Genomic DNA, 25201 nt, shown 5'->3' with positions numbered 1-25201 from the left:
AAAAAAAGGTTCTTATGAACACAGGGGCAGGACAGGAATAAAGATGCAGACATAGAGAATGGACTTGAGGATGTGGGGAGGGGGAAGGGTAAGCTGGGACCAAGTGACAGAGTGGTATGGACATATATACACTACCAAATGTAAAACAGATAGCTAGTGCAAAGCAGCTGCATGGCACAGGGAGATCAGCTCAGTGCTTTGTGTCCACCTAGAGGGGTGGGATAGGGAGGGTGGGAGGGAGATGCAAGAGGGAGGAGATATGGGAATAGATGTTTATGTATAGCTGATTCACTTTGTTACACAGCAGAAACTAACACACCATTTTAAAGCAATTATACTCCAATAAAGTTGTTTAAAAGAATAATAATAAATAAATAAAATGAAAGATTGATGATGATATCAAATGCTAGAATGTGGAGCACACAGAACTTTCTGCCATTGCTGGTGGGAGTGTAAAAGGGTCACCACTTTGGAAACTGATCTGGCAGTTTCCTATGAAGGTACATGTGTACCTATCCCATGACTCATGAATTCTACTGCTAGGTAGCTACACAAGAGAAAAGAAAACACATATGCATTGAAAAGCCCTTCACAAAAAGTTCACAGCAGCTTTATTCATCATAGCCCAAATGTCCATCACCAGGAGAATGGGTAAACAAACCGTGGTGTACTCATAAAATGGAATAATATTTAGCAATAAAAGAAACAAACTACTGACACAACAGTATTGATAAATCCAAAAACATTACGCTGAGTAAATTCTGAAGAAGAAAAAAGAGTGCTTTCCAAATTATTCCATTTTTATGAAGTTCTAGGACAAGAAAAACTAATCTATGGTGCTTGTACCGTGGAGGGATGTTGAATTGTCTGGGAAGGAGTGAGAGCGAAGGTTCTGGGTACTGGAAATGGAGGAGGTGTCAGTTACACAGGTGGATGCATTTGTCAAATACATTGAATTATAAATATTAAATTTGTGCCTTTCACTCTATGTAAAGTATACCTTAAAAAAACCCTCCAAAACTAAAATAAGCAGAAATACACAATGTCATGCAGATGGTACGAACATATATCTTTCAATCTACTGAGTTTAGAACAGTGCTTGCTGCTTACTTAAGGCTCAATAAATGTTGGCTAAAATTACAAGTATTATGTATCATAACACAGCCACTAGTTAAGTGCCATCCACAACACTGTGCAAACTTGAAACCTGCTACTGAGGAACTCTGAAATTGATATGAACCTGAACAACAAATTGCTATAAAGTCTAGTCATAGTCCATTGCCCCGTGATCCAGTATAAAAATCTCACAACCTACTACAAGCCATATCTAATTTATGCTGTCCTGTTAATGAAACCCAGTCTCCCTAAAACTGAGTTACCCTGCCAAGTTTACGATTAACCTCTCTATCCAAAACTTTACTTCCGTTCTTGTCCCGCCCCTGTTCCCCTCAGGATTGAAGAGTATCAAAGAAAAGGGGGGAGTGAAACCGAGCAGGACCCCGTGGAGCCCACAGAGGTACAAAAGCCACCCCCCTCCCTGTCCCCTGTTTCTTGTGTGCAGAGAAAGGCTTTAGTCTCTTGGGCCTTCCTTTAGTTCCAAAGCACAGACTCAACCAGTTACTAATTAGAGAAGTGGTGGAATTCAGAAACAAAGGAAAAGCAGTTAAGCAAGAAAAGTAGCGATAGCCTAAACAATAGTTCAGTGATAAAACAGAGTCCTAGTTCCTGCTCAAGGGATAGACATAACATGGTGATGCATATCTTCCAGTTGTTCTGCAGAAACTAAGACCCACACTAAAGTGGAAAATAGTGACTACATGCTGACCACAAGCTTGTAGACCCCAGAATGGCTGGAACCACAAGGTTGATGGTTAAGATTCCAAAAACATCACCCTGTTACCACGCCACCAACCAATCAGAAGAAAGTCCATGATCTGCAACCCTCATCCCAAATGTTGCCTTTAAAAACCCTTCCCTGAAAGCCATCAGGGAGTTTGGGTCTTTTGAACATGAGCTGCCCATTTTCCTTGCTTGGTGCCCTGCAAATAAACACTGTACTTTCCTTCACTACAAACCAGTGTCAGCAGATTGGCTTTGCTGCACAGTGGGCAGGCAAGTGGACCCAAGTTCAGTTCAGTAGCATTAATATCAACTGTATTCTTAATCTGAAGTAACAGCCATTTCATAAGTGAGTAAAAACAGAAAATATTAGTGGTTAATTTGACAGTTTCCCAAGGGAGCTAAAGCTGAATTGTTGTAGAGGGTTGTGACTTGTGGTTCTTTGTCTCTGCTCAGAAAAGTAACTGAAACGTGTGAGGAAAGTGCAGCAGAATGTGTTGACGATAACTCATCAGTAAAACACAGGAATGCAATGGCTGTAAACTCTTCCCAAACGAATGCAAGTTCCTTGCAGGCAGGACAAAAAACACAAGGGAACAATGATAATTCTTTTGTTTCTTCTAGGAAGGCTATCCAATTTTTTTCAATAAATTAATCAAATATTTATCAAGGACCTACTACGTGTCAGGTCACCTGCTGGGCTCTAAGGAAAGGACAAACATAACTGTGGCTTCTGCTCTTAAGGAGAGCACTGTCTTGAATAGTGTTTCTCCAACTTTTGGCCTCCAAGGACCATTTAACAGATACAGGCAATGTACACAGTTTGTCAACTCTAGGCCTGTTTTTAAAAGTCTAAAATTAAATTCATTTACTATCTTGCAATTAATAGTATTTTCACAATAACAAGAGGGATGATTCTAGAGTGTGCCAATACATTTGGTAATAGTACCAGAGGCAGTCAGTTTTATTTTTTATTCTTGTCTCTAAAAGTTAGAAAATCCTAAGCATCATAGGATGTCAAGAATGGCAGCAAGTGTTTGCTGGCTTTGTCAGAAAGTTCTGGAGAGTCAAATCAAATTAGGACCCGGAATAACAGTGATTTCTCATTACACATGGCAGCATTCTGTAAAATGTTAAGACTGATGGATTTATCACACTCAAGGCCTAGAAAGCTGACTGTTTCAATTTGGGCAAGAGCAATGAATGGGTTCCTGATTCTGTCTTGATAATACTTAGCTCTAGAAAGTATTTTTTCACTTTCTGCTGCAGCATTTGGGTGTAGCTTGAAAATATGCCCAATGTTAAGTTATTGATTTATTTCTCTGAAAGGTGAAGGAAAACATCCGGTGTTGGGAATATGCCAAAGTCTCAGCAACCAAACACTTTGTACCCCAGTTCAAACTCAAGATTCCAATTCCTAATTTTCAATGTAAAATAGTGACATTATGGCTCTGAATAATAGGTTTAGGGTAGGGAAGAAATAGGATTTATTGCTATAATACACCAGGTCATGTGAAGCAGAAGAAATGTCTTTATAGACATTAACAGTGAAGTGAAGTGATTTTTTTGTTTTTTACTATATACCTTCTTCATTTCAAAAGCTTCATGAGCACCTTTATCTTCAGCCGCCGGCAACACCTAAGCACAGTCCTATACTGCAACAGTTCCTTGAACCTCACGCTTTAAAGACGGGGCTCACTGCTGCCATTTGATCAAGTTTGTAACATTTTCATTACTTTTTCCGAGGCACTGGATCAAGAATAGGAAGCAATCTGTTACCTGCCGCCTGTCCTCTCTGCTGGTTAAGCGGTATCTGGAAGGACATTTTGCTGTGGGGTCTGATGTACACCCCAGCTTAACATGTCATAACGGAACCCCTGCTCACCCCGGCAAATCCGCTCCACCCCAGCTTCTGTGCCACCTTGATCTCCTCCTTCCGATTTGCTCAGGTCAAAGATTCTGAAGCCATCCTTGGCTCCTCTGTTTCTCTTCCACCCCACATTTTGTCCATCGACAATTCCAAAATTGGAATGGCTCCAAAATTGGAGCCATCCTTGGCTCCTCTGTTTCTCTTCCACCCCACATTTTGTCTGTTTCTCTTGTCTCTGTTTCTCTTCCACCCCACATTTTGTCCATCGACAATTCTTATTGGCTCTACTTTAAAGTATCTCCAGACACTGACCAGCCCTCACCTCCTCCATGGCTGGTCCAAGCCATCATCTCCTCTCACCTCAATTACAGAAAGACCCTCCTACCTAGGCTCCCCTCTTCCACCCCAGCAGCCTATGCTCTATTCTCAACACAGCATCCAGGTGATCCTTTACAAGCACAAGTCACATGATGTCACTCCTGGCCCAGAACCCTGATGTGGTGCTGGATGGTGAGTTTCACGTGTCAACTTGGCTGGGCTGTAGCACCTAATGATTCAATCGACCACTAACCTAGGTGTGGCCATGAAGGTACTTCATAGATGTGTTCACATCTACAATCAGCTCACTAAGAAGGCTGTCTTGATAATGTGGGTAGGCGTCATCCAATCAGCTGAATGGCCTTAAGAGCAAAACCTTTCCCTGAGGAAGAAGGAATTCTGCCTCAAGACTGCAGCATCTCAGCTCCCGACTGACAGAATCCAGCCAAGTGACCTGACCTACAGATTTCCGATTGGCCAGCCTCCATAATTGCATAAGCCAATTCCTTGAAACAAATCTCTATATATGTATGTATGTGTATATATTTTATATACATATGTGTGTTTATATGTATACATATATGTACATTATATGCACATGTGTATATGTTTGTATGTATATATGCATGTGTGTATATGTATATCCATGTCTTACTGGTCCTGTTTCTCTGGAGACTGCTGATACAGGCTTCCTGTGCCCAATGTCTTCCATTTGTCCCTCTGGATCCATTCTCCTCCCATCTCCATCCTACTCCCCTTACTGGGTGGTTAACCTGGATCAATGCATCAACCACTGTCTTCGGGTGCTGTGGCCATGGGAAGCCCCAACAGGAAACGGAAAACACGGAAGAGAATTAGGTCAGGATATTAACTTCCCTGGCTCCTTCTCTGTGAGGTCCCCTTGGGTTGACTCCTGGGTTCTAGTAATATCTCTCTCCTCTAGCTTCCCTACCCTTTTTAAACAGCTTCTCTGTAAACAACACCCCATCCCCAACATGCTATTTCAAGCATGCTGTTTTCCATGGAGACCCTGACTGATAGGCTCTCTATCTCACGCACACTGGTCTCCAGGCCGTATAGGATCTACCCCACCCTTCCCTGTCTGACCTCAGCGTCTGCTCCCTTCCCCTTTGTTCACTCCACAGGCTTCTTCACTGCTCCCAGCACATGCAAGGCATGCAAAGCTCCTTGAGGGCAAGAATCTCTGTCTGCCCGGTTCATTGACATATCCCTGGTGCCCAAACACTGCCTAGAACATGCTAGGTGCTCAGTAAATACTTTTTGCCTAAATCAAATAAAATAATTTCATTGATTCCCATACCAACATCCTTTCTTGTTGCATCCCTCATAGGTGCTCCATCTTGTGTCTTCGTCACAGCTCACAGAATAACACTAAGTGGGAAGAAAAATCTTGCCTCTTGTTGCCTGGCTTTGCAACAGAAGCTACCATGTCTGTTTCCCTCATAAAAGCCCCCAAGGATCACTGAATACATATCTTGGGGAAGTGTGAAAATTACTACTCAGCCAGAGGGAAGTGTCCTCATCAACAGGATGACAATTTTACTGTTAATTCATCCTCACAAGATGTGAAGAATTGCCCCAAATGACTTTTTTTTTTCAAAAGATTTATTGGCTAAATGGAATGAAATACCTAAACTTAAATATAATACTTAAGGTGATATTATTCAATGTTATAAATGCTCATTCAACCAAGCAATTCTACAAATGTGAGAATTATGTTATAATCTAATCTCTTTCATTCAGCCTTCTATCACTTACATTTTTATAAGGATGTGTTGGCTTTAAAAGAATGTAACGTTTTTACCAAAGTGTAGTAGCTAACAGAACACACTCTTGGTGGTGGTGGTGGTGGTGGGATGAACTGGGAGATTGGGATTGACATATATACACTAATATGTATAAAATGGATAACTAGTAAGAACCTGCTGTATAAAAAAAATGATTTAATAAAATAAAAATCAAAAAAAAAGAAAAGAACACACTTTTAATTCATATTAACTGTTTTACCTATTTCTCTACTTAACTATTTACAAATTCCAACCCCGAATGGTTTTATACATAAAACTAACAGCTTACAAAGTCAACATTAATATTGCAGCACTGTACTTTTGCGTATATGAGAAGTGTAATGCGTATTTATAGTGACACTGTGCAGTGGAACAGAAGGCACAGAAGAAGAACTTCACACAATGATGCATCTAAGAATGTTCACCCATATTGGAAAGTAAATATGCAGAAATCGACATTAAATCCACAGGGTGTGTTGTTCTGTTCATGTCACTGATGTTACGCTGACTGACTGGTGGTCACCCAGTACAACCATAAGGTGACTGGTAATGCACAAACGCAGGGGGAGGTGCAAACAGCACACATATGGCACACAACTAGAAGCAAGGAGGATGCAGGAAGGGAACATCTCTTTTAACGGTAGCATTCTGCAGATTACAAACATTTTCAGAATAAGTCATTTTCAGAATAAGTCTCCTTCCCTAGAGATCTTTGGCAATAAATTGATACTCTTCTGCAGAGATCTATAGCTTCTGTGCTGTTCTGCCTAAAAGGAGGTGTAGTCATTGATCTATTCATTCATTCACTCATTCATTTGAACATTCATTCATTTATACATTCATTCTTTCATCAGCTACTATTGCCTGTGTCAAGCACTATGTTAGCTACTAGGAGAACAGAAAACTAAAATAAGGGTCTTGTCCGCAAGAGCTTTTCAGTTTAGTAGAGGAGACAGATTAGTAAACAGATGATCAGTGATCAGTGTTGCAATAAAGATACTCCCCGGATGCTATGGGAACACAGAGGAAGTAGAGTCCAGCCTGCACTGGGGGATAGACAGTCAGGAATGCTTTCTGGTAATTCCTTTCTGACTTAATAATTCTATGATTTATTTCTCTACTAAGAAATATAGTTTCATTATTTTCAGATATATAAATAGCTAAGATTTATAGAGAGTAATAAAACAATATATGCATTGCTCAGATTTATAGGGATAAATATATATAAGACTTATGGAGAATAAAGCAAGTTCATTAAAATTATAAATCACAATTAATATAATAATTAAAACAAGTATATTGGGCAATTCCTAGGGTACATGTATGGCTCTTGATAATTGCCTTGCAGTAAAAAAAATTTTTTTTCTACCACATATATGTATCCCCCACACAATAAATGCCTAGTTGTAATCCCTAAAGAACAATGGTGCAAGTTCCTATTAGCTTGATGACTGTGCCAGAATCCCCCCTAAAATCTCAGTTGTTTTGGAGTATCTCCAAGGGATGTCTACACAGGCCCACAAAGCTGTCTGGCTCCCTAGTGATAGCGTTCACGTGTCTTTCCTCTCTTACTGCTGGAAAGCAGTTTGGTGGCTCCTCATAAAGCAGAGAATTACCGCATGATCCAGCAATTCCACTCCTAGGTGTATGCCCAAAGGGATTGAAAGCAGGGACTCAGACACTTAAACACCAGTGTTCACAGCAGCGTTATTCAAATTGCCCAGAAGTGGAAATAACCCAAGTGTCCATTCACAGATGAATGGATAAATAGAATGTTCCTGGTGATGGAAGTGCCCACCAAGTCCCCTGAACAGGCTGATGAAGAGGAAGCATCTATCTGTTTCAAGGGTGTTATTTTCTGATGCTCCTAAGATTCTGCACCCTTCCAAGTTGCAGAGACTTGTGAGCCAGGATGAGGACAACACCTTCCTCCCAACTCTGCATCACTCCGTGTCACCTGGGACCCAAGACAACATTACGCACAAAAACTGACCCTTCAGCTCTTCCCCTGTCCACATCCCAAAGCACCTTTCAAAAGTAAAAGCCAAACAAACCAAATATAAAGAAGCAAAGAAGCAAACCAAATCCACTACTCTGTCCACAGGAGTTAACCTTAATTCACGAGCAAGGCCTTTTCACTCGTAATCATCCAGAAGACATTTTGTACTCGTAATGGACAAGAAATGTCAGAAGTTGCTTAATGCCACATACCTAGTCATCTGCATTCAGAGCAGTGATGACCTCACAGTTTCTTCAGGAACCATCAGTGGGGAGATGCTTTGCATCATCCAGGTTTCAGTTCAAATGTCACATCGTCAGCCTCAGTCTCTATTACATCACCTTGTTTTATTGTCTTCATGGTACTTATTCCTACCCTACTATTTGTGATCTGTTTTATTGTCTCTCTTCCCCCCATAGAGAGTAAACACCATCAGTATGAGAACCTTCACTATTATATCTCCAGAATATAAAACAAGGCCTGACGCATATTAAGCATTCAATAAATAGTTCATGGATGAATAATACTTTTTCTTCAAGTACTTACCATGTGCTAAGCACGGTTTTTAATACTGTACATGTAATAACTAATTTAATGCCCAAGATGATCCTATGAGGTAGAGAGTATTATTAGCCATATTTTATAGATGAGGAAGCTCATCTCAAGGTCATACAGCTAGTATGTAACTCAAGGTCAAGGTCATACAGCTAGTAAGTAACTGTTTTGGTACTACTGCTGCATAACAAACAACCCCAAAATTTGGTGGCTTAAAACAACAATGTACTCTTATTTCTTATGGTTTTGCGACTTCACTGGTCTCAGCTGGGTGATTCTTGCTTGAATTATCTCATGCAATTACTATCAGTTCTCAGCTAGGGCTTAAGTTGTCTGAAGGCTTAACTGGGGCTGGTCCTCCAAGATGACTTTCTCACTCATGTCTGGCACCCCAGCTGGGAATACTGGAACAGCTGGGGGCTGTCTGAGCATCTTTCTCTCTCTCTCCATGAAGCCTCGGTACAAGGCTAGCTTGGGCTTCCTCATAGCATGGCAGTCCTTTTATGGCAGCTAGATTCCCCCAGAGTTTATGTTTTAAGAGACTAAGGCAAAAGCTTTAAGATTTCTCATGCCCCAACCCCAGAAGTCATGTAGTATCACTTCTGTCTCATTCTATTTTTTCATAGGGCCAGCCAAGATTCAATGTTTGGGGGTACTAGAAAAAGGTGTGAATACCAGGAGGTGAGGTTATTTAGGGGTCATCTTTGGGGATTCACCACCGTAATAGGAGAGCTGGTATTTGAACCCAGGCAGTCTGGCTCCAGAAACTGCACTCTTAACTATCAATAATATATCATGGGGTATCTCTATTAGGAATAAATGAATAAATTCGTTACTTAATTTGTATGACTAGTGGGGACTATTCTGATGATTTGAGCCTCCAAAAGCAAATTAAAATCCCCATCTCTAAAGACAGAAAATTATTTGCAATTCTTAACTGACAATCCTTTCTCTGCCTCTAAACACCCTAGCCTTAAAAGTTACGGGGCATTCTCAGTTGGTGCTGGGTGAGAGGTGGTTAGCTTGAGGAGAATCAGGGAAGGTTTGGAAGCACTTCTGTGGACAAAGTCTTATGAAAGACCATATTTTAAGTGAAGAAAGGACATAGTGAGTAGGAATGGGTATTTCCAATACCCATGGGAGCTAGCCATGCCCCAAAGGGATTACCATCCAGCTTGAAATGCGTTGGCTTGCAGACAAGTTCTACACAAACACCACCCTTTCATGGCTTATTGCAGTCCTGGAAGAGAGGTTGAAAAAAAAAATTTATTGACTACTTTCTTGCATCAAGCGCCGTGCCAAGGGCCTCTCATCTACCACCTCCTTCAATCCTCACGCTACCTTTACAACGCAGGTCTGGCCATGATAACCAACTTTGGAAAGTTCTAGAAAGTGCATCACATTCCTAGTAAATAGCTGAAAAATATTTCAGTATGACTCGCCAATGCCGTTTCTACTAGTCACTGAGTGATGCCATACTTACAACACTCCACCGTGAACCTTGTTACCCTGTGCTACTGTGATCTTTTCCGGGACATCTCCCAGCCTAGTGAAAGCCTCCTTGCCACACCAAGCCCTATTCTGGGACATGGTTTTCCAAACATTACAGTCTCCCTACCCAACCCAGCATCTGATCTCTGAAAGGTACTTTAAAAATAGTTGTAATGAATTATGATTTCTTCCCAGAAGGTCAATCATAGCCCAGGGCTTTTAGAAAGTCTATATCAGACCCTTACTGAGACAGGCTGGGACCAGGGACCCTCTGCTGCAGTGCTTGCACCTGGAAAAATGTCTCCTCAATCAACACAATATAAAGAAACTATAAGGGACTAAAAATAACTGTGTGCATGCCCAGTTGGGGCAAATTATGGACAACAAGATACAAAGAGATCAAAAATCCAACTGCCACTTCTGAAGAGCCCGGAGCAAAAACAGGGATAATGTGCACGTCACCTGCACTCAACTCCACCAAAAGGGTGGGCAAGCCACCTAAGCCACACCTCCAGCCCGACCCCTGGACACACCCTTATCCTCACCCCATATAAGGAACCAGCTTGCTGCCCCTCCCCAGAAATGAGCAAGGGAACCCGTTCCTTGTTTTCGCTCCCCCCCTGCTGCAGCAGGGGCCCCCGATAAGGCACGGCCTGAATTTCTTGTCTGGCCTCTTATCAATTTCTATCGATTAAGGAAGGTCAAGAACCCTAGTCCGTAACACTATCAATTCACTTCTAGGAGCGGTGAGCAGCAATCCAATCTCCACCGGCTTCCCTGTGCTTCTTACCAGCTTGGTCCACAGAACAGCCCATCTGTGACGAAAAGGTCTCTCCCTCCCTCTGCACTTTGGGAAACACTATTTTATTATATTTCATGTCCAGGAGTGTCTTGGGGCTGAGGTGGTGAAAGAGAGGTGATATTTAGTGGCAGGGCTTGTGCAGCTTTAATTGCAACTCCCCACGTCTCTGTGGTGGTTCCATTTATTTTTAGATATTTATATTGGTTTTACAGAGACTTGCCACCTTGACTCTTATATCTGAAGAAAACACTTCTATTCTCCCAAGTCCCTAGAGTAAGAAATTCAAGAGTACCCCCAAAGCGCCACTGCCACTGTCAATAAGGCTGCTAAATTATAACGTGCAGGGGTGTTTTAGTGATCACGTTTTTCATAGGCTCAAGGAATAATGATCCATGCAGATAAAACTTGACTGTGCAGCAGCTAACCACCGGAACACTTTCCAAACTCTAAAAGCAGGACAATGTGAAAAAAAAAAAAAAAAGAGAGAGAAAGCCTTAGAATTAGGAGCCCTGTAAATGCTTCTCTGGTCTCCAGCATAGAGCAACCAAGCAATGAAACCACTCTCTTTTTCTTTTTTTTTCCGTCAATACCTGATAGATTGCAAGGAATCTGCAAATTTTATGGAACAATTCAAATTTGCCTATAATTTCATATCATAAATTGAACTCTGGGATAGGAGTGTGAAACTAATTCCATCGGTCTTTTTAATAATACAATCTTTAAAACCATTTCTGGGTGTTTTACCTCTGTTAAATGCTTTCTCATTATACAGCTCTTTAATAGAGGGGTTTTAAATGTGTTATCTTTGTGCTCTATTACTATAGTGATGTTTCAGTAAAAATTACTTTTTGTCATTAATATATTATTAAAGAGAATCTCTTTCAGAAAAAAGAAATACCCAAAGAGGACTTCATTTTCATGGTCTCTCATTTTCTTCTCTACTCATTAAGCCCTTTCTAAGGCATCTGCCTTCAACCAGGCCTAAAAATACAAGCAGTACAAATAAGCACATAATAAAACATCATGTTTTCAATCAATAAAAACATATTTGATTTCCATGTGAGACAGCAAAGAAAAACAAAACAAAACAAGCAACAGAAGCCCTTAAAAGCAAGCAGGAAACTAAACAAATTTAGAAAAATTGGGCTGAGGCCCCAGTGGGAAATCGTCACCTACTTGCTTATTTATTTAGGATTTATATTCCCCCTGCTTCTCAGAAGGACTGAAGGCAGCATGGAAAATGTTTTAATGCTTCCAGTATTTTATCAATTGAAACCTAACTGGGACAGTTTAAGTGTCATAAGAATCGCAAAGTTTCTGAATTATTCTCTCCTAATTAAAAAACAGACAGCATGTAGCTATCGTGTTCTTTTCCCATTCATAGAGTGCTCAAGTTTGGGTATGCAGACATTCTCTGTTAATTGCACTCATCTTTACTAAGGAATTAGATATGAATGATATTAAGTCAAGCATTGGGTTGAACTACTATTCAGGCAGCTGAAGTAACGAAGCCTAGTCTAACAAATGTATAGGTACATTAAAACAAACCCCATAGTTGACTGGAATTTAAATCTCTATATAATTCTAAATCCTACATGTATTTTAAAGCCAGGAAATATGTGTTTAAGGCCAAAATTCCATTCCGCTATCTGTCCTGCTGTGGTTATACCAGGCAAATAACAGTTACAGTAATTTTAGAACCCCTTGCCATACCCTTAGGTATGATTAAGCGACTTAAATGTTGAGTTCCTGTCTAAATTCACTATTTGTTTTCTCAAATTATATACCTAGCCCCAATCTAAATAGAACATCAGTATATGTTTCAATTTTCATGCAATTCCATGCCCCACCACTGCTGACTTGCTTTTCATGAAGCCATATGAAGGTTAGTGGGAAGATGTAAACCCCAATCACATTTTCAATCTATCATTTCTCTAAAGTAAATGTGAATGCCATTTAAACTTAATCAGGCTTTTGGAGGATGGATTCAGTATGATGACTTTAACACACATAAATAACAAAATCACCCCATGGTAAGGAATGCCTTTACGCAATTGTTTATTAGGTGTATTTGGAAATACCAAGGCATGTGTTGTAAAACAGCCCTGTGCTGTCAAACAAAGGACATCTAACCATTTCTCAAGTCTTAGAGCAGCACAGATGTAAAGTGGGTCATAACATCTTTTACTCTTCGCATGAGGTAATAATTGTTTTCATTTAAATAATCTAAGAACTTCAATAATTTTTAAAATGTCAATCAGCCTTATTCCACATTATCAATACTTAAAACTACTTACAGTGAGTAGCATAATTATTTACACAACGTAATTGCTACTGATTTTCTTATCTAACTACTCCCTACCAGATTATAAACTCCGTAAGCATAGAAACTATGCCTTGACCTTTTAGCCCTGGGGCCCAGCCCAATGCTCAGTACATATCGGATGCACAATAAGCATTAAGCGAATGTTTATTTGTTAAATAAGTGCATAATAGTGCATTTGTGTCACCGAGTCAGAAAATGTGCTAGGCTTTTCAAACCATTTGCAGGGATATGAGGCAAGATACAAGTTCTTTAGACCTCACTTTTGCCATTTGTGAAATGGACATACTAACATGTATCCACTGACATCACAGAATTGGATGCAGATGAAGTAACCATTTGTTATTATTTTAGATCTGCGACCTGTATAATAACGAGTATATTTAATTCCAGTTGCATAGAAAAAATAAGGTAGTTAGCAAAATGACAGTACGTGTATTACCTGGGGAATCTGAAGATGTTCTACATATGACAATTTATGCCTTTTTCCTCTGCATGAATTAGCTAAATAAGGAAAACTTTGCCACATACTTTCGGCTTAAATAGGACTGACTCTATTCATTGCTATAATTCTCCTTCCATTTCTGGCATAAGTCTGTGACTTTCTGATCAGCCCACATTATTTACTTCAGAGTTAAAGGAACCACCAAATTTTAAACTGCTCAAATGTTTGCTGGTTTTTTCCCAAGCCAGATTTCTGCTCAGAATAATAACTGAAACCTTCAATAATCTGCTCTCTAATTTCAGTACCTTCAAACTTTTTTTTGGAAATAAAAAAGAGATATAAATCATAAACAAATACCTTGTAATTCTGATAATGTTTTATAACAATAAGACCACATACACGAATAATCTCATTTTTAAAAACTGTTTTGTAAATTATGCCCACCTTTAAATCTAAGAACAAAATCATTTTCACTGACATCTGCATACCAACTGCTGTTTCTGTTAGATAACAACAGCAATTCAGATGCAATATTTAGTTGTTAACTTTGGGAACCAATTTAAAATAACAATTCCTACATACCTATTCGAGGAGAGTTCCCAGAATGTTCTAGGCTTCAAGTTTCCTCTAATTTGCATAGTTGCTATAAACCAAGTTTCAGCTGGTTCCACTTAGTTGGCCATACCATATGCAGCCCAAGTCAAACTCTGAATAGAGTTGCTTTCACAAGGTATTATTTTGCTACTAAAGCCTCTTTTCTTTTTCTTTTTTAAATTGTGTCAAATTATCAATATGAATCTCCAATTCTACTGGGATTATAAAATGAACAAGTTATCGATGAAAAGATCAAGGAACCGAAGGATTGGGTGACATGCCAAGTTTGCAATGAATTTATAAGGAAACCGTTAATAGAATGGTGATCTTTGTGCTGGTGGACCCAAGAAAGCAAGGTGCTTGTTGGGTTTTATTTCCCTTCCCACCCAGAGCCTGGGGAATGCGTCATCCCAGGCAGCCTCCCATGCTCATATCTCCCAGGTATTCATCTGTGTGTCTCCAGCACCTACAGCCGTGCTTCGTGGGCTCTTGGTAAACGTGCCTTGCCAGTGTAGTAGTGAGCCACATCCCACCGGCTGTGCTCTTTGACACTGGTCCACTCTCCCTGACTTGTTTTAGGGATCTCAGAGGTCTCTTACTGTCTCCTGCACAGTCTTGCCCCTTTGGGCACATGTACTCAGCAGGGGGACCACTGTGATAGAGCGGTCCGGGTGGTGGTATGTCAATACTTGGAGTTTCATTTTCTTGTTGCCGGGCTTGGTACAGGAGCAGTTCTCATTGTTCAATCACTTTGGGTGACTTTTGCCTCAACCCAGTCATGTTGTCCTTCCAAGCCTGCTTAGAAGACCAGCCACCATTTTCCAAAAATTATACTTCCCTTAGCTGTCAAATCATACTTAAGTCCTACCCACCCGCCATGTATGCAGACTTGGTATTTTATGCAGATGCCCCTTAGGTTACAGTCCTGAACCTCAACTCTTATGAGAAACTAAGAAACCCTCAACTCCATCATTAGTAACAAAATATTTAAGTTTCTTAATTCTCTGATTTGAACTCTAGCCATACGTTTTTTAGAACACACTCAGCAAAATTAATTAGTAAAACCTAAGCGTAGTTGAGGTCACCAAGAGTTGGTGGCCAGAAAGATATAGTTGAGTCAAGAGGCTTGAGTTCCAGTCACAGCTTTGGCACTACACAGAACAAGCATCAGCTTCCTCGTTTGCAAAGCAGAAGTACAACTAAGCAGCACGGAGCACGTGCCTCCTCAACATATCTTCACATGAGTAAAATTAACCTCGAAATTTTTCTAGAACAGCACTGTCCAAAGGAGCTTTTTGTGATGATGGAAATATTCATATTATATACTGTCCAATATGGTGGCTGCCATCTACATGTGGCCATTGAGCATCTGAAATATGGCCAGGGTGACTGAGGAACTGGAGTTTTAATTTTTAACTTAATTTTAATCAGTTTAAATTTAAATAGCCAATGTTGATAGTGTATTTAGACAGTGCAGCCGTCCAAGAAATAGCAAGGAAAATTTTAAAGTCCTATAATTTAAGGGCAAATCTAAATTTCCAACCTGCAAGCTGTACTTCCATCTCAGAAAGTCCAATACAAATGGCTAGAAAGTTTGCTTGTGACCACTAGCCTTCACCTTTCTCAAAGTATACAGACGTTAACATTAGGCTTTTCCCACCACCACGCCCCCACTGATAAGATAGAGTTTGATGAAGAGGATTTGGTGGTGAAAGCCACCTTGCTGGGACACATCTCCAGTCTGGAAGAATGGACTGCAAAGCAGGTGAGTGGTGAGAACCAGGATCTTTCTGGCTACGGGAACTTGAGTTTGGGGGCTACTCTGAGACTCTTCCGTCTTGAGGGGTCTCTATGATGTTGAATAGCCAGTGGGAATTCTACTCTTGGTTTACTGACTGCAGGAGCTGGAAAATGGACTGGATCCACTGGTTTCCAGAAAGCCTTTAATGGACTGCCTTGGATGAGGCCACACCAGAGCACAGCCCTGTCTGGAGCAGATGTCAAGCAAGGGTCCAGAGCCTGGTGCGTTGGGCCTCTTGGCCGGTGCCACTCCACCCTAGCTGCATTCAGAACTACTAAGACAACTGCTTTAGGGAGAAGAGTCCACATTTCTTCATCTCCTTGGTTATCCCTCTTGTCCATTCTACCATCTTCTCTCTCCCGGAGGCCACACAGCTTCCTAATCGGTCTCCCTGTTTCCACTCTTAATGCCCTACAATTCATCTTCCACACAGCAGCCAGAATGATCTTTTAAAATCAGAACATCTCACTCCTTTGCTTAAGATTCTCCAGTGGCTTCCCACTCTTCTTCACCATGGCCTACAGGCCCCTGCTCACCTTTTTTACTTCTCCCATTGTCCCACTAACTCATTCTGTTCCAGCCACAGTGACCTCCTGGCTGTTCCTCAGACAAATCAAGCTTGTCTGTACCTCAGGGCCTTTGCACCCACCGGTCCCTCTGCCTAAAATGCTCTTCCCCAGACTTTCACATGGCTGGATCCTTATCACTCAGGCCTCAGCTCAAATGTCACTTCCTCAGAGTGGCCATTCCCAACCACCTCATCCATAGCTACTTCTATCCCACCACTGTGTTATGTTTGTTGGTTTTTTCTACATAGTTCTTGAGGTATGTTTAACATATTATAAAACTCACCCATTTTAACGGCACAATTAAATAACTTTTAGTAACTATACCAGGTTGTACAACCATCACCATAGGTCATTTCCACCTTTGAGATCCCTCATGACCATTAACTGTTAGTCTCCACACCTATCCCCTGCCCCAGGCAACCACTAATCTACTCTCTGTCTCTACAGATTTGCCCTTTGGGAATTGGAATATGGTTATTATCTAATATTCCACTGCTCTGTTTCATTTTATTTTAAAAAATGTTTTATTGTGGTAAAATATACATAACATAAAATGTACCATTTTCACCATTTTGAAGCGTATGGGTCAGTGGCATTAAGTTGTGCAACGATCACCACCATCCATCTCCAGAACCTTCTCATCTTTCCCAACTGAAACTCTGTATCCATTAAATACTAACTCTCATTCCTCTACTCCCCCAGCCCGTGGAAACTACCATTCTACTTCCTGTGTCTATGATTTTGATTACTGTCGGTGCCTCATGTAAGCAGAATCACACAATATTTGTTCTTTTGTCACTGGCTTATTTCACTTAACATAATGTCTTCAAGGTCCACCCACGTTGTGGCATGTGTCAGAATTTCCTTACTTTTTAAAGCTGAGTAATGTTCTTTTGTATACCATATTGTGTTTGTCCGTTCATCTGTGGATAGATACTTGGGTTGCTTCCACCTTTTGGCTATTGTGAATAATGCTGCCATGAATATGGACGTATAAATATCTGTTCAAATCCCAGCTTTAACTTCTTTGGGGTATATACCCCGAAGTGGGATTTCTGGGTAATATGGTAATTTTAAGTTTAATTCCTTGAGAAAGTATCCTATTGTTTTCCACAGCAGCTGCACCATGTTACACTCCTACCAGCAATACACAAGGGTTCCAGTGTCTTCACATCTTTGCCAACACTTATTATTTTCTGTTTTTTCAATAGTAGCCATCCTGATAGATATGAAGTGGTATCTATTTTATTTTTATAATTCAGTTATCACTATTTTCTTGTTTACTTGTTTGTTTAAATATTAACTGCCTGTCTCTCCAAACTAAGATGCTAGCTGCATGAGGGCAAGGAGCTTGGCTGCCTTGTTCACCAAAACTCCAGTAGTACCCAAGACCCAACACACATTTGCTGAATGAATGACAGACCTTAGGGCTACCAGCTTCTACAAGCTTTAGTGCTACGACAGTCCTCCTTCTTTTATCAACCCAAGGATATACAGAAGCTAGGGAGCTCCCTTCTTCTACTCTGACACACCAGAGGACCATGAAGAAGAACTGGGAATATTTTTTCCAACGATTCAGTGCTTTTCCTTGTGAAATACAAAGAAATGAAGATATTTTGAAACTGAGATCTTGAGAGCATCCAAGGCCTTTGGGAACATTCTGCTGAGGCTGTAATTATAACCAGGAGAATGTACTGGGCTCCTCTGGAAGTTCTTGGTGCTACTCATATGCAAGCATAAAAGAGGCAGTCCCTTGAAACAGAATCAAATGACTAAGAGTGAAAACTATAAAGCTTTTCACTAGAAAAGCAAATTGTGCAGTCCTTTCTTGTGTATTACCTATGCTTTCTAAAAATATATATTTTTCAAAAAGGCTGGCATTTGCTCAACTTTTTTACTCAACTTTTGAGCATTAGTTCAGGCAGCCTGGGCAAACCACAAATAAATATGTCACAGAGACTGCTTGTTGTTTGCTTGTTTTCCCTTCTTTCCACAGTTGATAGAAGACTTTTATTCAAAAGAAGACTCTTGAATTTTAGCGGAGCACATGGATTCCTGACATGAAGACTTCATTTCAGGGCTTCCCTGCAGCTAGGAGTGGCCATGTAACTAATAACTAACCAGTGCAATGTAAACAGCAAGGTGCAAGTAATTCTGCACAATGTCCTTAAAGGGAGGATCTGTGCCCTTCCTCTCTTCCTTTTTGTTGGCTAAACCATGAACCTGATGGCTGGAACTTGAGCACACATCTAAGCAGAGACTGAGTGCCTAATGATTTGAGGCTGCCACACCCATCTTGGATTGCCTACCTCCAGATTCCTTTACATGGGAGAGAACCAAGCTTCTGGTTGAGCGATTGTTACTTTGCATCTCTGTTACTAGGAGCCAACCTAGTCCTAACGCACACAGAATCTCTCCAGTAAGATCACAGGAGAACCCAAGCACAGAAATAAGTGCTTCCTAGATACACATAACAAAGTCTATTGTTCCATCAAAGTCTGAGCTGCTTTAAAGCTGATGCCAAGCCCAGCTTAGCCCATATACTAAGGGGGTGGCAGTGATCTGCCATATTGCCTACCAGTCAGAAGAAAGGATGAGTCAATACTAGCAACAACGGTAACGGTGGTAGCTAACGTTTAGTGAGCACTTCTTGTAACGCAGACACTCAGCCAAAGAGCTTTATACATACCATCTCATGTTATCTTCACAACAGTCCTGAGGTTTAAAGATAAATCCATCACACGGCTTCTGAGTGATGGAATGAGAGCCAGCATGCCTCACCTTGACATTGCACCCATAAGGAGCATCCATTACACTTCCTCTTTCCCACACATAAAAATAAGGTAGTCAGGCCTCTGCGAGGGCACACCCCTCCTTTACCAAGGACAGCTTTCACTGGACACCCTTCCCCACCTCCAGAACTAACATTGCCCCGAAGACCCAAAACACTGGGCTAACCATGGAGTCTACTTGCTAGGCACATGGTGCCTCTCAGTCACTAATTTCCTTGGGTCATTTTTAACTTACAGCCATTTAATCATAACTGAAACACAACTATAATATAAAAACCAAGTTCCATGTTTGTCTCAGAGCCTTATTTCACATTTATGCTAATACCAATATTGCAGAGCTAGTTTTCATGACCGTCCTCTCCTGGCCCCATGTGTTGCAATAACATAATGAAATCTGTACCAATTCATTAGATAGCCGATATTTTACAGGAGAGCATCAATGCATATAGGAACTGACTTTTATTTAAAGAAGGAGACCCCCTCATATCTGCCTGTCAAATGACCTTCTTGGTGGGAAGGCCTCACTGCAAAATAGGCTTTACTTCATAGAAAGTTGGACTTACCCAATGCTTGATCAAGTCAGTTTATATGATTGTTCTAGACCTCAGCTTCCTCATCTATAAAATGGGGATAATCATACTTCCTCACAGTGATTTCAAAGATTCAGTGAGATTATGCTTGTTACCTACTTGGCACAGTGCCTGGCACCCAGTAAGTGCTCAATAAGAGGTACCTACTTTTAAAAATCATTAATTCATGGGTGGTACAATCTGACTGAATGAAGCTTTCGGTGAACTAATGTGTTCAAGTACCAAACAACTTCCCAAAATTGAAAAAAATGAAGAAGATAATGGTCACTACTATGCTCACTTGGAAAGATGACTCACTCTAGCTGACTAAATCCAGACTTATTTTTTTAAGGCTGGCTGTCTCTAAATCTGATTTCTTACCTTGACTCAGCATAATCTATGCCATTAGTAACCAACCTGGGCATTTTGTTAGTTTTTGTTTTTAGGCTTTTTCTCCCCTAAGTTATTGTTATTCTCTATTCTTAGATTGCTTTTAGTGGTGGTTTTAAGTCAGAGACATTAAGTGGGATTGTTTTTTTCTTTTTCTTTCCCCTTTTCTTCCCCCTAATGGTTATAAAGTAGTCAGAGGTGAGTACTACCTTTGATCTTCTATCCGCCACTGGGAGACATTTATGAAAGGCATAGGCAACAAATAGCTTCTAGAAGTCTCTATGATGGGCCTTTGCCTGAAGATAGCTTTAATTTTGAATCCATGAAACTCAGCTGAGTCAGACTGGGTTTTCAGACACACATCTGCTTTAAGAATTTATCCCTGCAAGCATTATCTCGAGTCCTTTCTAACTGTTAATGCAGGGCACCACTAGTTCTATTAAAAATCTCCCAAATAGTAGAGATAAATCCAACATTTCACTATTACAGACATTTGCCCCCAACCGAAATTCTGACAGCAGAGGAAAAAAGCAGCAGCTCTTCCACTGTTTCCGGTATTCACTTTTGGAGAATACCCTCTTAAAAAATGCTTACTGTGATTTTCCAGGTACATTTGCTATTTGGAGGGTACACTCCAGGAAAACCTTCGCTGCCAATAAAGCCAGACTCTCCAGTAAGAATGCCGCCACATGTGAAAACAGGTCTGGGAAAATAAAAGAAGAAAAGAAATTTGAAACACTGTCTAACAATTTAATGTCAATTTCAGAAAGATGCAGTCTATTAATATGGATAAAGTGAATACTGACAATTGACTGCCTGCTTCATAGACGGGATTTGAAATACTTGTTAGCTCTTAGAATAAATTCTAGCCTTCTAAAACATTCAGTCCAGCTGCCATCTGTCTCCACCATAGTAACAAGATCAATCTATCCATCCATCCGTATGCAGTCAAGTCCTCCACGTTAAGTGGTAAGATCTTACAGGAAAATGGTAAATGGAAATTTTAACTGCGGGGCGGGGCGGGGCGGGGGGGGTGGGGAGAGAGTGAGAGCTAGGCTCCATGAAGTGCATGGTTTTAAAGCTAGACAAGTAATTGGTTAATATGAAGAAGTTTTAATTTCCTGGATTTGGAGAGATGCCTAATTCTCTCTTTGTTTGAAAATCGTTGGCCATTGGCAGAACCTTCCATTGAAAAGGAGAAGGCAAAGTTGGCCATAGGGCGGGTCTCCCGGCCCAGGTCCTGGAGCCATCTGGCAGCTCAGAGGTTGAAGAGTTAAACTTGCCAAGAGCCGCTCCCCGGGCGCCGGGCAACTCGCGTTTTTCCCTAGGCTTCTGTCTCTGGGCAAAACCTCTCCGGGGAAGAAAACAGGAGTAAAGCAAAGTCCACACATTTGGGTCCCAGTGCTTCCTAGCGCCCGCCTGAACTTTCGGGGAGAGGAGAGGCGGTGGCCGGCCAGTTGCGGGGCCGTGGGGCGGGCGGAGCTGGGGAGCGCCGGAAGGAGCCCCGAGGACGGGCGCCATCCCGGGGTCCTGGTGGCGTGTGGGTCCCCCGGCGCCCCAAAGCGGAGTGGGTAAAGCCAAGCCGTGGGCGAGGGAAAGAGAGGGCGGAAGGGAGGGAGCGCGGGCGGGGGTCGCGTTACCTCTCCGGGGGCTGCGGCCGCGAGTGCTGGGCGGCGGCGGCCAGCAGCAGGCAGAGCGGGGCCCAGGCGCCCGCGCCCCTCATGGCCGGTGGAGACGCTCGGGGCTCGCCCCACCCCGGCGCGCACCCCGGAGCACCGCGCGCTCTGCACCGGCCCGGACTCTCGCCCCGGCGCGCCCCGCACCCCGGCGAGCCCTCTCCCGCTCTCTCGCACGCGCCGCCGCGGGGCAGCCCAGGTAGCCGGGCGTGCACGGCAGGCGGAGCCGGGCGCTTTTCTAGAGGCGATTACGGTGCAGTCTGCCTCGCCGCTTAATTTCCCCTGAGGAGTTGCTCTGGCAGCCACAGGCCACTGCTGAATATCCCGTTTGTTCTCTGGCGGCGAGAGGGGGCGGCTCCCAGGCGGGAGCCGCCTCCTCTCTAGGGGCGGGCGGGGTGGCGGGCGGCTCCTCGCTGGCACCCCGGGACCCGCACACCGCTCACATCCCTCGGGCAGGGGCTGTGGAGAGAAGGATGAAAGGGAATCCCCTGCCGCGTGGTACCCAAATGGGACCTGGCGCCCTGATCCACAGATGATGGGGTGGGAGGGTGGTTGGAGGGGGGTAGCCTTGGTTTGGTTTGCTTTGGGGAGTGTTTTTCTCTAGTTGCTTTCAAATAAAAAGTATTCGCGCTTGCTGATTGCTGGAAAAGAGGATTTCTCCTTACGACATCTAGATCCAAAGAAAGAAAAGAGAAAAGAGAAGAGAGATTCTACTATATTTTAACTCCTCCTCTAATTCTCTTACTTTACACACACAGAATCTCAGTAGATTCTTTTTGCTTTTACTGGTGTGTGAGAACAGGGAGATAGGTTCTGTCCGGGAGGCGGGGGGCGGTTTAGAAGTGAGTTTTCAGCCGTGTGATTAGTGAGTGACTTGTCATTACCGTGACAAATAACGGAGACAAACTCCGGATCTTCAGCTCTCACCACCCCATGTTACGTCCTGAGAATAGCGCTTCTTTGCTGTCGCCTCTCTCTTCTTCAAAGATTTTTTCCAACGATGCCTTTTTCTGTAGTATTGATTAGTTGAGATGTACAGAGAATTTGTTTTTCTAAGAACAATTGCAGTCTTATGGAATCAAGGCTTTCTTTATTACTTTTAATTAATTTTAATTAAAAATAATTTAAAATATTTATTTTGCTAAGTGCTTCCCAATAACCAGGGATTAATAAAAGAAAAACAAGAATGGAATGGAGTCATTGGGTTTTTCAATGACCACATCACCACAAGGGGATATAGCTGAATTCCGATGCCTCATTGGTGTTGTTCCTCCTAAAGTATTTTCACCATTCTAAGCAAAAAAATTAAGCCTTAAAATAATCCTTATCAAGACTCCATTTTTTTCTTTTTTTAAATTAATTAATTAATTCTTTTATTCTTGGCTGCATTGGGTCTTCATTGCTGGGCGCATGCAGACTTTCTCTAGTTGCGGCCGGCGGGGGCTACTCTTCGTTGGGGAGCGGGGGCTTCTCATTGCGGTGCCTTCTCTTGTTGTGGAGCACGGGCTCTAGGCACGTGGGCTTCAGTGGTTGTGGCACACAGGCTTAGTTACTCCACGGCATGTGGTATCTTCCTGGGCCAGGGCTCGAACCCGTGTCCCCTGCATTGGCCGGCAGATTCTTAACCGCTGTGCCACCAGAGAAGTCCCAAGACTTCATTTCTAATAATGAGCCTACAGTGTTAAGAACATAAATACTCCAGGCAAGGAAATAAGCGACAGAGAATGGCGGCAGAGAATAATCTTACTTTTTAGAGGAGGGGAATCCAGGAGTCAATAGTAGGAACCAGAATTTCCTTGTGGGGTTTAGATTTTCTTACTATTTTTGAAAATGCGAAGGAAAAAAACACCAAGAATTACAACTTGTTAAAAATTTTCTGAAGGCACCACACCCTGTATGACTTAAAAAAAAAAAAAAGGATTACAGAACTTGGCAAACTACATTATATGCTGAAACCTACACCCTCAACCCAATAAAATTGTTTTAAAAGAGCAAATAGGAAAATAAATGATTGTTTATTTTGCACACATTTCAAGAATATGCTGTCCAACAGCATACGTATTTTAGATGATATTTTATTAAAAAGTCATAGTTTTAAATTATGAAGTGAAAATATTGCTTAATTCACTTTCTGGTAATGATTTGAAGTGATCATAGCCAGAAAATACTTCATTCTTCAAAACTAAGTTTTCAAAATTTAAAATTAAAAAACAAAGTTTGAAATATGACTAAATGGATAGAAAACTATTTGGACATAAATATGCAACAACTCTTTTCTTAATTTACAGACTGATAACTGCGTTTATATCCTCACTAAAAAGTTAGGGTTCCAACACTGATAGTTCTGTTGTTGAGACATGTAGAAAGACACTGATGTTACCACGTGATTTTAAAAATTTCCTAAGACATTATTATTTGCTCTTAGAAACGCATATTTAACTTGGAACTACAGTTCTTTTTTTTTTTAACATCTTTATTGGAGTATAATTGCTTTACAATGGTGTGTTAGTTTCTGCTTTACAACAAAGTGAATCAGTTATACGTATACATATGTTCCCATATCTCTTCCCTCTTGCGTCTCCCTCCCTCCCACCCTCCCTATCCCACCCCTCTAGGTGGTCACAAAGCACTGAGCTGATCTCCCTGTGCTATGCGGCTGCTTCCCACTAGCTATCTACCTTACGTTTGGTAGTGTATATATGTTCATGCCACTCTCTCACTTCGTCACAGCTTACCCTTCCCCCTCCCCATATCCTCAAGTCCATGCTCTAGTAGGTCTGTGTCTTTATTCCCATCCTACCCCTAGGCTCTTCGTGACTTTTTTTTTCTTAGATTCCATATATATGTGTTAGCATACGGTATTTGTCTTTCTCTTTCTGACTTACTTCACTGTGTATGACAGACTCCAGGTCCATCCACCTCACTACGAATAACTCAATTTCGTTTCTTTTTCTGGCTGAGTAATATTCCATTGTATATATGTGCCACATCTTCTTTATCCATTCATCTGTTGATGGACACTTAGGTTGCTTCCATGTCCTGGCTATTGTAAATAGAGCTGCATTGAACATTTTGGTACAGTTCTGACCAAAATTATAAAGCTTAAATGTCCTGAGAAGCTTAATGTGTCAGAATTGAGACACACCCAAGTGGACTCTGAAGGTTTGTGTAAGGTCCATTTCTGTGAGACCGATTTCTGGACTTCAGAGATGCAGCGTTGGTATAATGGTGGGGAGCCGCTAAAACTCCAGGCACTAGGAAAGGAGAGAGGTGGAGAGAACCAAACCCCTGCGGGTGCAGAGTGTTTGGTGAAGTGATCCTTGTTGTCCAAAGTATATATTACCCAGTCTCTGCAGTTAA

The 25201-nt window shown here is 41.7% G+C and overlaps 1 protein-coding gene across 1 annotated transcript in view; it reads right to left on the bottom strand.

The window, feature by feature from the left end:
• Nucleotides 1–22156, bottom strand: part of PCOLCE2 (procollagen C-endopeptidase enhancer 2) — a 71665-nt gene extending 49509 nt beyond the window's left edge. Inside the window, exons 1-2 of the mRNA XM_019934307.3 lie at nucleotides 21806–22156; nucleotides 20760–20868 (exon numbers count right to left, since the gene is read on the bottom strand). Of these exons, the coding sequence (XP_019789866.1) occupies nucleotides 20760–20868; nucleotides 21806–21888 (192 nt within the window). The 5' untranslated portion in view covers nucleotides 21889–22156. The remainder of the gene's footprint in view (nucleotides 1–20759; nucleotides 20869–21805) is intronic.
• Between the last annotated feature and the right edge of the window lie 3045 nt (nucleotides 22157–25201).

The sequence above is a fragment of the Tursiops truncatus genome, chromosome 4 (assembly GCF_011762595.2).
Source record: "Tursiops truncatus isolate mTurTru1 chromosome 4, mTurTru1.mat.Y, whole genome shotgun sequence".
In the NCBI taxonomy this organism is placed as follows: domain Eukaryota; kingdom Metazoa; phylum Chordata; class Mammalia; order Artiodactyla; family Delphinidae; genus Tursiops; species Tursiops truncatus.
This window is presented reverse-complemented; position numbering and strand designations above follow the sequence as displayed.